We start from the raw sequence: 14,254 nt of genomic DNA on the forward strand, positions 1-14,254 counted from the left end.
CTCTTTTAACATTCTCCTAAATGGCTGTTTGATCATTTGGTGACTTAAAGTTCAGAGGGTGAGAAAATAATCAGATTTATTCATGGGTGCACATGTCCATCCTTCCATTGTGTGTTGAGCATTCAACAAAAAATACACACACACTCAAAATAGGAGCATGAAACAGGTCAAATCTGAGCCCTCAGAAAGAAAAGAGTCCTGGTGTTTGTCAAACACACATTTTAATATGCTTTAGTATTTTAACAAAGGACTAAAGGATTCTTTGTGCTCTTTTTGTGTATGTATGTATTGTTATGATGTGTATGGGTTGTGTGTGACAACTGTTTACAAACCAACTGTCCCCTCGGGGACTGTGGGAGCTGAGTCACTGCAGGGAGTGAGCGAGAGAGGGAGGAGCAGAGATCTATTTCTGTTCAGAGGAAGTGAAACTGTTCAACAGTCTCTGGCAGCAGCTGAAATGGAGCAGCAAGAAAATCAACTGGACAGAGAAAGATTCTCCTGTTCGATCTGTCTGGATCCACTGAAGGATCCGGTGACTACTGTCTGTGGACACAGCTACTGTAAGAGCTGTATTAACACCCACTGGGACAAAGAGGAGGAGAGAGGAATCTACAGCTGTCCTCAGTGTAGACAGACCTTCACACCGAGGCCTGTCCTGGGGAAAAACACCATGTTAGCTGATTTAGTGGAGGAGCTGAAGAAGACTGGACTCCAAGCTGCTCCTGCTGATCACTGCTATGCTGGACCTGAAGATGTGGCCTGTGATGTCTGCACTGGGAGAAAACTGAAAGCTTGCAAGTCCTGTTTGAATTGTTTGGCTTCTTATTGTGAAAAACACCTCCAGCCTCATCTTCAGTCAGCTCCATTGAAGAAGCACAAGCTGGTGGAGCCCTCGGAGAAGCTCCAGGAGAACATCTGCTCTCGTCACGACGAGGTGATGAAGATGTTCTGCCGCACTGATCAGCAGTGTATCTGTTGTCTCTGCTCTGTGGAGGAACATAAAGACCACGACACAGTGTCAGCTGCAGCAGAAAGGACTGAGAGGCAGAGCGAGCTCGGGCTGAGGAGACAAACAATCCAGCAGAGAGTCCAGGACACAGAGAAAGACGTGAAGCTGCTTCAACAGGAGGAGGAGGCCGTCAATGGCTCTGCTGATAAAGCAGTGGAGGACAGTAAGAAGATCTTCACTGAGCTGATCCGTCTGCTGGAGAAAAGAAGCTCTGATGTGGAGCAGCAGATCAGATCCCAGCAGGAAACTGAAGTGAGTCGAGTCAGAGAGCTTCAGGAGAGACTGGAGCAGGAGATCACTGAGCTGAAGAGGAAAGACCATGAACTGAAGCAGCTCTCAGACACAGAGGATCACAACCAGTTTCTACACAACTACCCCTCACTGTCCCCACTCAGTGAATCTACACACTCATCCAGCATCAGGATCCCTCCTCTGAGGTACTTTGAGGACGTGACAGCAGCTGTGTCACAGGTCAGAGGTCGACTACAGGACATTCTGAGTGAGACAGAGACAGAGATTTTACAGATTGTGTCTCAAGTGGATGTTTTACTACGACAACCAGAGCCAGAGACCAGAACTGACTTCTTAAAGTATTCACAGGAAATCACACTGGATCCAAACACAGCATACAGAAGTCTGTTATTATCTGAGGGAAACAGAAAAGTAACATGTATGGGTGTAGTTCAGTCTCATTCTGATCACCCAGACAGATTCACTGGTTGGGCTCAGGTCCTGAGTAGAGAGAGTCTGACTGGACGTTGTTACTGGGAGGTGGAGGTGGGGGGGGAAGTTTTTGTAGCAGTCACATACAAGAATATCAGCAGAGCAGGACACTCAGATGAATGTAAATTTGGATTCAATGATAAATCTTGGATGATATATTATGATGGAAACATTTATAACTTTTATTACAACCGCATCCCGACTCCATTGTCAGGTCCTCTGTCCTCCAGAGTAGGAGTGTACCTGGATCACAGTGCAGGTGTTCTGTCCTTCTACAGAGTCTCTGACACCATGACTCTCCTCCACAGAGTCCAGACCACATTCACTCAGCCTCTCTATGCTGGAGTTATGGTTTATAGAAATGGATTCACAGCTGAGTTCTGTAAACTCAAATAGACTTGTCATTAAAAGCAGTGATTTAGATTGCATGTGTAAATCATTTATCTTCTTTTGTCTCCATGTTTGTTGATCAAAGTTCGTCTTGGTGACGTTTCTTCTCCGCCCAGAGATCAGCTGTCAATCAAACACCAACCTTCCTTTATCACACATATTTAGTTCTCACTTCGTAAAGACAGAAATCTATAATTACACTGACATGAATGTGTTTGAAAGAACTAATGTTGTTTTCTGAATCTGTCACTACGTTTACATGATGGCATAAACCCGATTTCGGCTGAAGCCCGGTTTCTCTATCCATGGGGGTTAACTGCTGTATCTCAGGGTACATGGCACTGAGAAATCCGACTCTTGTCCGAAAGCATTTCATACCCCGCTACGATAGGTGGCGCTGTTTTCATTACAGCTAGTGGTGACTACCAAAAAAAAAACAACAGCCTTCAACTCAGCATGCGAGAAAGATGACGAACGGAGAGCAAGGTGAAGCTACGTCCCTCTACATGATGTTGTGCATGTTTACACTAGGAGTACTGCGAATGCGAACGGCGCATTTGATTAGAATGGTCCGGGTCACGGCCAGGGAGGGGGGGGGGGGGGGGCAGGATCTCAAGCATGCGCAAAGACGTCATCTCCAGTTGTTGTCTAGCTTCCAGAGTTACATGCGCGCGTTGTCCGATATACAGCCAAATCCGTTCTACTTATCTGGGGGTGGTTATCCGACTTCAGTCGGACACAAGAAATCTAGATTTGTGGAGTTACATGACATGGATCTTCGATTGAAATCGGACAACGCCAGAAATCGAGTTTCAATCGGACACATGTAACCGCAGTGAGTGTATAAATCAGGTTGTGTGATGTTTTAGAACCTGTGTTGATCCTGATGAGTGTTGAAAAGGGGCGGAACCGTTCTGCAAACCTTCTGGAAACTTTCCACATGAAGTTAAGCTCAGGAATTTTGGAAATGTTGACACTTTTTTTGCAGAAGTTAGCCTATAACAGGGAACTTAAAGGAAGTTGAGAACCAGGCGAGCCGAGCTGAGCTGAAGCCTGGATGCAGTGAGTTGGGAACATTGTCTGCCAGAAAAGTAAACCTGTGACTTTGTGTTGTTGTTGAACGTCTTTTTCGTTACCTAGCATGTTGATTACTTGTTACACTGAAGCCATGTTCAAATAAATACCAAGTTCATTTGTATACAGTAGGCTAACCTTTTACAGCCGTGAGAGTCGGATGTATGTACAGTTGCAATCAGAAATATTCAACCCCCCCAAAGATTTGAAGGATTTATCAATTCAAGTTTTTTCAAAGAGCAAGATTCTGCTTCAGATGAGTTCTTTATGAGTTGAGTGAAACAGAAAATCAACACAGAAAATGCATGATGTAGTATTTGTGTGTAACACCATATTTTGTTAAGATATAATATTGTTGTTTTTAAAGCTGTCTGACAGTTTTTATTGCGTCAAGTGGAGTTGTTGGTCCTGCTGATCTGAGAGACCATTCAGAAAACTGCTGCACTGTAAATCCGGATAAGTAGAGTTTACTTAGAACATTTGAGGAAATGGGTTGCCCTAAAAAAAATTGTAATGGAACATGAAAACTTGAATTGATTTAACTTAAAAGCTTTAAAGGCTTGAAGTGTTATTTTAAATTCAATACACTAAATGTCAAATGATTTAATTTAAAAACAGTTGTAGTCAGTAATTTTATATACTTAAAATATTTGGGAAAATAGGCCTGAAAATGTTAATTTGTGTGCAATGAAAAATGACTTGAAATCATTTGTAATATGAAACACTCTGCTTTATTACTCTAGTTTTGTTTAGTAAATGAGACATTTTTCCTTTTCTTTTATAATTTATTAAACTAGAATAAAAAAATTTAATGACAAATGCATAATTTTTCAGCTGTTTTTGTTTGATCATACAATATGAAAATGAAGGCCCATTATACCAGTTTTTAGACAACTTGTGACTTGTGAATGAGTGCCTTATTCATTTGAACATACAATATAAAAGGTAAACTATCCCAACAGAGCTGCAGGTAGCTCCCAAGTTACGGAGAACAACCGCTGAGAATGTAATGATCATGAATTATAACAAATTACATGAAGGACAATTACCTCCTCAGGGTAAATCAACGTATGAATATACTTAGATTCATGGCAAAATCCTCACGCCAGCGGGTCAGCGGACGTCCGCTGATTAGGTCCTTCCTAATTGGCCCAGGACATATTTGCCTTCACACATGGAAAAGATGCGTGCACATGCGCAACAGACAACATTTCAATGTGACATATCTCAGTGAACTTAACAATGATGGGAGCTCCTGTTTTGATGGTACCGATAAGGATAAAGTGCAGATATATTGTTCCATTTTGGATTTTCTGTTTGATTTAACTAAGAACTACTGGAATGATTTTATATGGAATCAAATCGAAGTCTGTAGCAAAGGTGAAAGCTCGAGGTCAGTGCAATTATCAAAAAACAATACTGCAAACAGTGTAAATATAAAAAGAGAACAGTGCTAATGCCATAAAACTGTGAAAAATTACATAAAAATGTGCAAACATGCATTCCTACATGTGCAACATTTAAATATTTACATCTGCGTTACATTTACGTAGCACAAAAAAACAGTTTTACACTGCGAGCTGATTTTTAAAAGTTTGAATTTTCGGTGTCAACTCACTTCTAACAAGGTCCAGCATTACCTGCCGAACAAAGTTGAAAGTGATTTTCATATACTTAGGGTAATCGAGTTGCAGGGCATAAATGAGGCCAAAAAGAAGGCAGAAGGCCTGAGGTAGGTTTGCCAGGTTGTCCATCACCACGCTCCCTTACAAGATGATCCCGACTGGGGATTGGTTGAGTTGAGGATTGTCTTCATCCATGCAGAGGATTTCCACTGCAGTTTGACTGTATGATCTGTTCTCATTTACATCCTAACAGAGCAAGAAACAAATGGACAAGCAGAGGACAAAATTATGCAACCTAGATTATGTACTCTCTTATGAAAAGTTTTGCACAACATAAACAGCACAGATAGTAACTGGTTAAACTGACTTCACACCATGTGTTTTTTGTTGCTAGTCAGCTCAGGCAAGTTGAACCACTTTCAGTCCCATTCATACTGAAAAGATGTCAAATACTGATCACAGAAACTTACTCGGTGTATCGTTGAGCCCTTTTGCCACGCCCATTTAAAATTACTCCAGAATACGTACCTTTTTACCACTTTCTAATTTCCTGCTAATTTTGTCAAGAATTTGAGCATGTTAAAGCCCTCAAAAAGACAAAAAAATTAAAATAAATAAATGATAATAATAATAATCCTTACCATTTTAATAGGGCCTCACTGTCTCACTGTCTGTTCGGTGCTCGGGCCCTAATAAAGGATTGTGGCCATAACTTTATTTATCATAAGTTAAATAAATCCAGTTGTTCCACTGCACAGCTCGATTTTGTGCAAATTCTATTGTGCAGCACTTTGCAGAGAAACACTTCACTGAGCGCTGCAGGTTGCATCAGAGCTGAGGCGGCGTCGCGTGGTACAGTGGAGGCCATTTTGTTTTTGGAAGGTTCACGCACAGTCTCCTAATTGGAGGATATAATTTGTTGGGGGGGCTGACGTGTGAATGAGTCAATTGTACGATTAGAAAGCGAAGAGACGATCCGTGCATCTCTCCCTTTCGCCCACAGGTCACAACGTTGATGCAAAGTGATCATCGCAGATCAAAGTTCTCTGGAGCCGATCTCAACGTGAAGCCACTCAGCAGATCTGCTTCACCACAGGAGATAATAAGTGAAGTTTTATTCACCTCCTCGCTTACACAGACTGGAAGTGATGGTGACGGAGGAGGATTCAATCTCCTTTGTTTCATGCAGACGTTATTTCACTCAATGACACATCAATAAGTGGAAAGGCCTTTTAGAATTATTCAATGAAATTTAAAATCTGATATTGGTAGTTTCTTCCTGGCAGATCCTCCGTCAGGAAACACCGGAGAGCTTCCATCTTCAGGTGTTTCCTCAGATTACGACTGTCTCTGGTTTCACCTTCGTTCACTGGAGGAATCCTTCCCCCTCTGCACCTTCTCCCTTTCCTCATGAAGGATGAAACAGCTTTGCATCTCCTCACTTGATTCAACGGGACACTTACAAGGTTGTCACTGGTATTTTCTGGGCACAAGCGAATCAGATGTCCCTCTTTCCCACATCCAAAACACTTCATTTTACCTGAAACATGCACCGTGTAATTAAAATCCTCAATTTTAAACCTGAAGACCAAATTAAATTCTTCGTCATTCTTTTTCAGAATCATGAACTCTTGTCTCTTGAAAGACACAACATGGGATCATCTTTATCGGGGACATTAACTGCCCATGTCTTGCCAGCTCTTTCTCTAAGAGATATTTTTTTTTTAGAAACAGGGGCACATTAGAGATAAGGACCTTTTTGACAGGATCAGCCGGGGACAACACAGGTGTGAAGGAGCCCTGGATCACAACTCCACCCTCCAGTAGCTGGTTAGCTCTGTCTGTGCTGTCTAGAAAAACCACCACAGCTCTGTTCATCCTTGAGGCAGACTTCACACTGTCATACCCAACAACCTCACCTACAGCCAGACTGACCTCCTCCACCGAGCAGTCCACAGCAGGACACAGTTTGATGCCGTGTTGGCGTGAGGAGAGAGAGAGAGAGAGAGAGAGAGAGAGAGAGAGAGAGAGAGAGAGAGAGAGAGAGAGAGAGAGAGAGAGAGAGAGAGACAGACAGACAGACAGACAGACAGAATGATTGTTGTCCCCTCAGCGGTCAGACTCTTAAACCAGCAGTAGTACTGGTGTTTTAGTGTATGTGTGAATTGTTATGATGTGCATGGGTTGTGTATGACAACTGTTTACAAACCAACTGGCCCCTCTGGGACAGTAAAGACGACCTTAACCTTAACTTAACCTTTATTCATCTTTTTTAGTTTTTCATTCTTCGTAAAACACACTCTGCCTCTCACTGAATCTCCTCTTAACACCAGGTGACAACAGGCTGCTTTGAAATGCAGTAAATCCTGAAACACCAACAACTTCTTACTCCAACACAACCGGCTCCTCCCAGTCAGGACATGTCTGTGTCTCCTCCCTTCACAGGCGTGTCAGTGTAAGAACCAGTGAACAACAAGCTGTGAACTGTGGGAGCTGAGTCACTGCAGGGAGTGAACGAGAGAGTGAGGAGCAGAGATCTGTTTCTGTTCAGAGGAAGTTAAACTGTTCTACAGTCTCTGGCAGCAGCTGAAATGGAGCAGCAAGAAAATCAACTGTACAGAGAAAGATTCTGCTGTTCGATCTGTCTGGATCCACTGAAGGATCCGGTGACTACTGGCTGTGGACACAGCTACTGTAAGAGCTGTATTAACACCCACTGGGACAAAGAGGAGGAGAGAGGAAGCTACAGCTGTCCTCAGTGTAGACAGACCTTCACACCGAGGCCTGTCCTGGAGACAAGCACCATGTTAGCTGATTCACTGGAGGAGCTGAAGAAGACTGGACTCCAAGCTGCTCCTGCTGATCACTGCGATGCTGGACCTGAAGATGTGGCCTGTGATGTCTGCACTGGGAGAAAACTGAAAGCTTGCAAGTCCTGTTTGAATTGTTTGGCCTCTTATTGTGAAAAACACCTCCAGTCTCATTTTCAGTCAGCTCCATTTAAGAAGCACAAGCTGATGGAGCCCTCGGAGAAGCTCCATGAGAACATCTGCTCTTGTCACGACGAGGTGATGAAGATGTTCTGCCGCACTGATCAGCAGTGTATCTGTTATCTCTGCTCTGTGGAGGAACATAAAGACCACGACACAGTGTCTGCTGCAGCAGAAAGGACAGAGAGGCAGAGAGAGCTCGGGCTGAGGAGACAAACAATCCAGCAGAGAGTCCAGGACACAGAGAAAGACGTGAAGCTGCTTCAACAGGAGGAGGAGGCCGTCAATGGCTCTGCTGATAAAGCAGTGGAGGACAGTGAGGAGATCTTCACTGAGATGATCCGTCTGCTGGAGAAAAGAAGCTCTGATGTGAAGCAGCAGATCAGATCCCAGCAGGAAACTGAAGTGAGTCGAGTCAGAGAGCTTCAGGAGAGACTGGAGCAGGAGATCACTGAGCTGAAGAGGAAAGACCATGAACTGAAGGAGCTCTCAGACACAGAGGATCACAACCAGTTTCTACACAACTACCCCTCACTGTCACCACTCAGTGAATCTACACACTCATCCAGCTTCAGGATCCGTCCTTTGAGGAACTTTGAGGACGTGTCAGCAGCTGTGTCACAGGTCAGAGGTCGACTACAGGACATTCTGAGTGAGACAGAGATTTTACAGATTGTGTCTCAAGTGGATGTTTTACTGCGACAACCAGAGCCAGAGACCAGAGCTGACTTCTTAAAGTATTCACAGGAAATCACACTGGATCCAAACACAGCACACAGAGATCTGTTATTATCTGAGGGAAACAGAAAAGTAACATATATGAGTGAAGATCAGTCTTATTGTAATCACCCAGACAGATTCACTGGTTGGGCTCAGGTCCTGAGTAGAGAGAGTCTGACTGGACGTTGTTACTGGGAGGTGGAGGTGGGGGTGGGGGGGAAAGGAGTTGGTGTAGCAGTCACATACAAGAATATCAGCAGAGCAGGAGACTCACAGGAATGTGGATTTGGATATAATGATAAATCTTGGTCATTATATTGTAATGGAAACACTTATGACTTTTATTACAACAGCATCAAGACTCTAGTGTCAGGTCTTGAGTCCTCCAGAGTAGGAGTGTACCTGGATCACAGAGCAGGTGTTCTGTCCTTCTACAGAGTCTCTGACACCATGACTCTCCTCCACAGAGTCCAGACCACATTCACTCAGCCTCTCTATGCTGGAGTTTGGCTTTATGATGATGGAGACACAGCTGAGTTCTGTAAACTCAAATAGACTCGAGTCATTAAAAGCAGTGATTTAGATTCTGTGTGTAAATCTTATACTTCTTTTGTCTCCATGTTTGTTGATCAAAGTCCGTCGTGGTGACGTTTCTGCTCCGCACAGAGATCAGCTGTCAATCAAACACTGACCTTCCTGTGTCACACATATTTAGTTCTCACTTTGTAAAGACAGAAATCTATAATTACACTGACATGAATGTGTTTGAACGAACTAATGTTGCTGTTGTTTTCTAAATCAAAAATCAATTCTGGAAACTTTCCACAGGAAGTTAAGCTCAGGAATTTTGGAAATGTTGACTCTTTTTTGCTGAAGTTAGCCTGTAACAGGGAACTTTAAGGTAGTTGAAAACCAGACGAGGCGAGCCGAGCTCAGCTGGAGCCTGGATGCAGCGAGTTGGGAACATTGTCTGCCAGAAAAGTAAACCCATGACTTTGTGTTGTTTTTGAACGTCTTTGTCATTACCTAGCATGTTGATTACTTGTTACACTGAAGCCATGTTCATGTTAATACCAAGTTCATTTGTATGCAGTAGGCTAACTTTTTACAGCCGTGAGAGTACGATGTATGTACAGTTGCAATCAGAAATATTCAACCCCCCCAAAGATTTTAAGGATTTATCAATTAAAGTTTTTTCAAAGATCAAGATTCTGCTTTGGACGACTTCTTTATGAGTTGAGTGATACAGAAAATGCATGATGGAGTATTTGTGTGTAACAGTACATTTTGCCACGCCCATTTAAAATTACTCCAGAAAATGTTGGTACATTGGAGGCCATTTTGTTTTGGGAAGGTTCATACACAGTCTTCTAATTGGAGGATATAATTTGTTGGGGGGGCTGATACGATTAGAACGACATAAGAGCCGATCCGTGCATCTCTCCCTTTCCCCCTCAGGTCACACTCACACACTCGCAAAGCGATCATCGCAGATCAAAGTTCTCTGGAGCCGATCTCCACGTGAAGCCACGCAGCAGATCTGCTTCACCACAGGAGATAATAAGTGAAGTTTTATTCGCTTCCTCGCTCACAGTGACATGAAGTGATGGTGACAGAGGAGGATTCAATCTCCTTTGTTTCATGCAGACGTCATTTCACTCAATGACTCATCAATAAGTGAAAAAGCCTTTTCGAATTAGTTAATGAAATTTAAAATCTGATATTGGTAGTTTCTTCCTGGCAGTTCCTCTGTCAGGGAAACACCGGAGAGCTTCCATCTTCAGGTGTTTCCACAGATTACGACTGGCTCTGGTTTCACCTTCGTTCACTGGAGGAATCCTTCCCCCTCTGCACCTTCTCCCTTTCCTCATGAAGGATGAAACAGCTTTGCATCTCCTCACCTGTTTGCTCACTTGATTCACCAGGACACTTACAAGTTGTTCACATCCACACTCGTGCAGACGGGACACAAACTGACATATGGAGAGCTTTTTAAATATTTACTCACATTATGTTCCCTCCCGCAGTTGGCAGGCGATATTAAATATGCGAGTAAATGTAGCTCTGATTAATGGATGAGGTCTGTGACTTGGACTTACCGCTGTCACAGATGGTGACCTCTTTCCTTCTGGTGAGGAGGAGGAGGAGGAGGAGGAGGAGGAGGAGGAGGAGGAGGAGGAGGAGGAGGAGGAGGAGGAGGAGGAGGAGGAGGAGGAGGAGGAGGAGGAGGAGGAAGGCAGAGGGAGCACCAAGGCAAGGAAGCAAAGATAACGGAGGAGGAAGGAGAGAAGAGGGGTGTCGTGTCCTAATTCTTTGTAACTTCTGTACATGGTCCAGGTGTACAGGTGTTTTTATACCAGCTCAGGTTGAAGGTGGGCGGAGCCACGCTGTGAATGTCTCCATGTTCTAATAACAATGATAAACGTGTTTTTTACCATAATAAGAGTTTGAGGTTAGAGACGTCGAGAAAACATTTTTTCAGCCAAAACACATTAAATAAATCACCTACGTGACATAACCTTGCTTTTTAATCGTGCAGCGTTACAGACACCCTGAGCAGAACTGTTCACTCAAACCTCTTTTACAGAATAATGCTAAATGAGGGTTTTTTAAAACATGGGTAAACCAGCTAAAATGGGTTTGACTCCTTTTCCATGAAGGGATCTTGACTTTCTGGTTTTCTCTCCCCGGAAAAAACAATCTCGCTGGTTTGCATCTTGAAACACAGGAGAGAAAAAGAAGGAAAGAAATCGCAGTTGCACGTTGTTCCCGAAATGTAAAGACTCAAGTACTCAAACTTACATGGTTCTTTATTCGCCAACTACTACGTCAACATGTTTTGTCGGAAAGGAGCAGTCAAGTCAAAGTTTGAAACAAACCTCTTGACTTGTTCGAGTTCTCTTACGGAATCACACCTGTTGACTTGTGGACATTCAGATTCCTGCTGCTCTTTTGCTTTTTACTAAAAGTAATTTGTAATTTAAAGTTGTTATGATTAAATTCCGTTCCGGTTCCGATAAATCGATCTCCTCCAGGTTGTTTTTATTTATCTCTGCTCCTGTCATGATCACCACAGTAAGTTAAGGAAAACCACTTGATTTCCGATGAGCTGCTTGATGAGGTGTGTTATTTAAATCTCATATCACGTCGCCGGGCCCTGCTCTCATGAGGCTGTAGACACACACTGAAAAACCTGCTACGTCCTCACCTGCTTCAAACCGAGAGGGAGAAACCGACACTGGAAGATCCCCGACGTTTGCTTCCCTCCTCTCCCTGCACTCAATGAGACACTCTGAATAAATAAACAGGAGGACCGGGCTCCTCCTGAATATATGAAGAGTCCATTTTATTGCCAGAGCGCTGACACCCTGAGAGCCAATTTATGAGCGGGAACACTCGGGTACCAGCAGTGTTTGTTCGAGTGGCAGCGAGACACAAGCACACAATGCACGTTGTCTGTTTGACTGTGAGAGAGGAGAACACAGCGGCTCAGGGAAATCTGTTTGTGTGGATGTGTTCATCACAGTGGGAGTGAATACACCGGGAGAGGAAGAGGTTTGATTTCTGTTGTCACACTGAAGTTTCTCTAACTTCACATGTGCATCAACAACACAGAGGTGTCACGGCTGAAGTGGATTTGAACAGAAAATCACGTTTCTTTAAACACAGACAACAGTTAAACATCTGCTTTGTTTGTTTTAAACAGGAATTAATTTCGACAGATTGGAAACTGTGAATATTTCAATGAGCAACAGAAATGATTAATCTAATTGTCTTTTTGTTAATACCAATCACTGTAGATAATGACATCTCCCAAAAGTGAAGCCAAAAAATCATCAGCGCCCCCTAGTGGCTGGCTGCAGTACAGGTCATAAACCCATGTTCACCGTGTTAGCAGATCAGACATAAAGAAAAATGTTTTTTTAACTTAACTAAAACCTACTTAATTGTATTAAAGACCTGGTTAATACTATTTTGACATATTTATGGATTTTTAAAAGCCTTCAACCAAAATGATGGAACTTGTCACATCCATGTTAGCAGATCGGATACGAACCTATGGCCCCGCCCCTTGATTGCTGCTGATTGTTGGTCCAGATGTGCAGAGTTCATATCTGGTCAATTTTATTGTTATAGCAGCACATCATCAAACAGTCATTCAGATAATTTAGTAACAGCCAATCGTAAGAATCTTGGAAAAAGGAAATCTGGCGTTTAATAACAAAATGCTCATGTTTGAGTCACTTGTGGATCAAAGCTTTTATCAGCTTGAAGCTTTTTACATTAAACGTAACACATCTTTCTGAATAAGGAACCAGCAGAGGAAAGATAAGCTGTTTTGATCTTTTCTTGACATTTCTCATGAAAGTCCGTCACATATTTGACATTTGTGCCTGTTTCAAGTTAAAAAACAAATAAAGAGTCAATCAAAGTGTCGGAGCCGTTTCAGGCGCCGCACCTGTACCGTGCGATTCCTCTTTCTCTTTTCTCTCTTCCCCTAAACAATAAGAGAGACTATTACAAAGCGCTGAAGCAGGTAATTACTCCAAAACTAATTAGCTGACGAGTCAAGGACAGTTAGAAATGCAAAAACAGAGGAGGGCGGCGGACTCTCCTGTCAAGAAGAAAGAGACGAGGAAGAAAAGAGAAAAGCAATTAGATGGAAAACGTCTGGAAATGTAGCGTGTAAACAACGGAGGTGGGAAGTGAGGGAGGGGATCCAGAGAGATGGAGATTAACTGGAATAATGGGACACACAATAGTATCAGAACACACACACACAACCACAACCACACACTATGTTGTTAAATTGACTTTATTCCCACCCTGTAGATATAATCCTCTTCCTCCGCCGCTTCTATCTTTCCCCCTGAAAACGTCTTTTCTTTAATTCATCCTCCCTCCGTCATTCTCTCTCTCTCTCTCTCTCTCTCTCTCTCTCTCTCTCTCTCTCTCTCTCTCTCTCTCTCTCTCTCTTTCTCTCTCTCTCTCTCTCTCTCTCTCTCTCTCTCCATTTCTGCTTATCTTTCTTTATTCTCTAATATGCCTAAACATTTTCCTCCTAATCTTTTCCTTGCTCTTATTAAATTTTCTTGAGAGTCACTAGGACCCAATTACTGCAGCGCATTACACCAGTGTACACACACACACACACACACACACACACACACACGTCCAATAAATACACTGCATTTAATTAACTTCCTCCTCCCATTCACCTGTGCTCTTAAAGCCTTATCACACAGGATTTAAACCATCCTTCAGACGCCGGCTTTCCATTAAGTTTATATTGTATTATGTTATTTTTAAAGTGTCCTCCTCAGTGTGAACTTGGTTTGACTCTTTGTCCCGAAGAACCAACGAACAACATCTTTATAACGAACCTACACACTCTATACAACGCCACACGTGTTGTGTGTGTAGAGAACAGGCGCGGACACAAATGAGGACGTCACACGAGGAGCACGGATCTGCAATAAGACGGTTTGGTTCACGGACAGAAAGGCAGCAAAGGAAAAGATTCCAAAAAAAAACAACCGAGGCAAAGGCAAGGTCGAAAAACAAGCCTCGATCAAACGGGATAACACGAAGGCGAAGGCTGGAGCGGCGAGACACGACGAACCGCCAGCGAGGTCGAGGAGAAACACGGATTAAATACGCCAGCAAACAAGACGCAGGGAAACAAACAGAGACAGGAGGTGAAATGTTTCACGTTGAATCCG

General features: G+C 43.1%; 1 protein-coding gene across 1 annotated transcript in view; it reads left to right on the plus strand.

The window, feature by feature from the left end:
• The first annotated feature begins 457 nt into the window (after positions 1 to 457).
• LOC133019743 (tripartite motif-containing protein 16-like) overlaps positions 458 to 14,254 on the plus strand; it is a 19,776-nt gene continuing 5,979 nt past the window's right edge. Inside the window, exon 1 of the mRNA XM_061086301.1 lies at positions 458 to 1,853. Within this exon, the coding sequence (XP_060942284.1) occupies positions 458 to 1,853 (1,396 nt within the window). The remainder of the gene's footprint in view (positions 1,854 to 14,254) is intronic.

The sequence above is a fragment of the Limanda limanda genome, chromosome 14, assembly GCF_963576545.1.
Source record: "Limanda limanda chromosome 14, fLimLim1.1, whole genome shotgun sequence".
NCBI classification, from domain to species: domain Eukaryota; kingdom Metazoa; phylum Chordata; class Actinopteri; order Pleuronectiformes; family Pleuronectidae; genus Limanda; species Limanda limanda.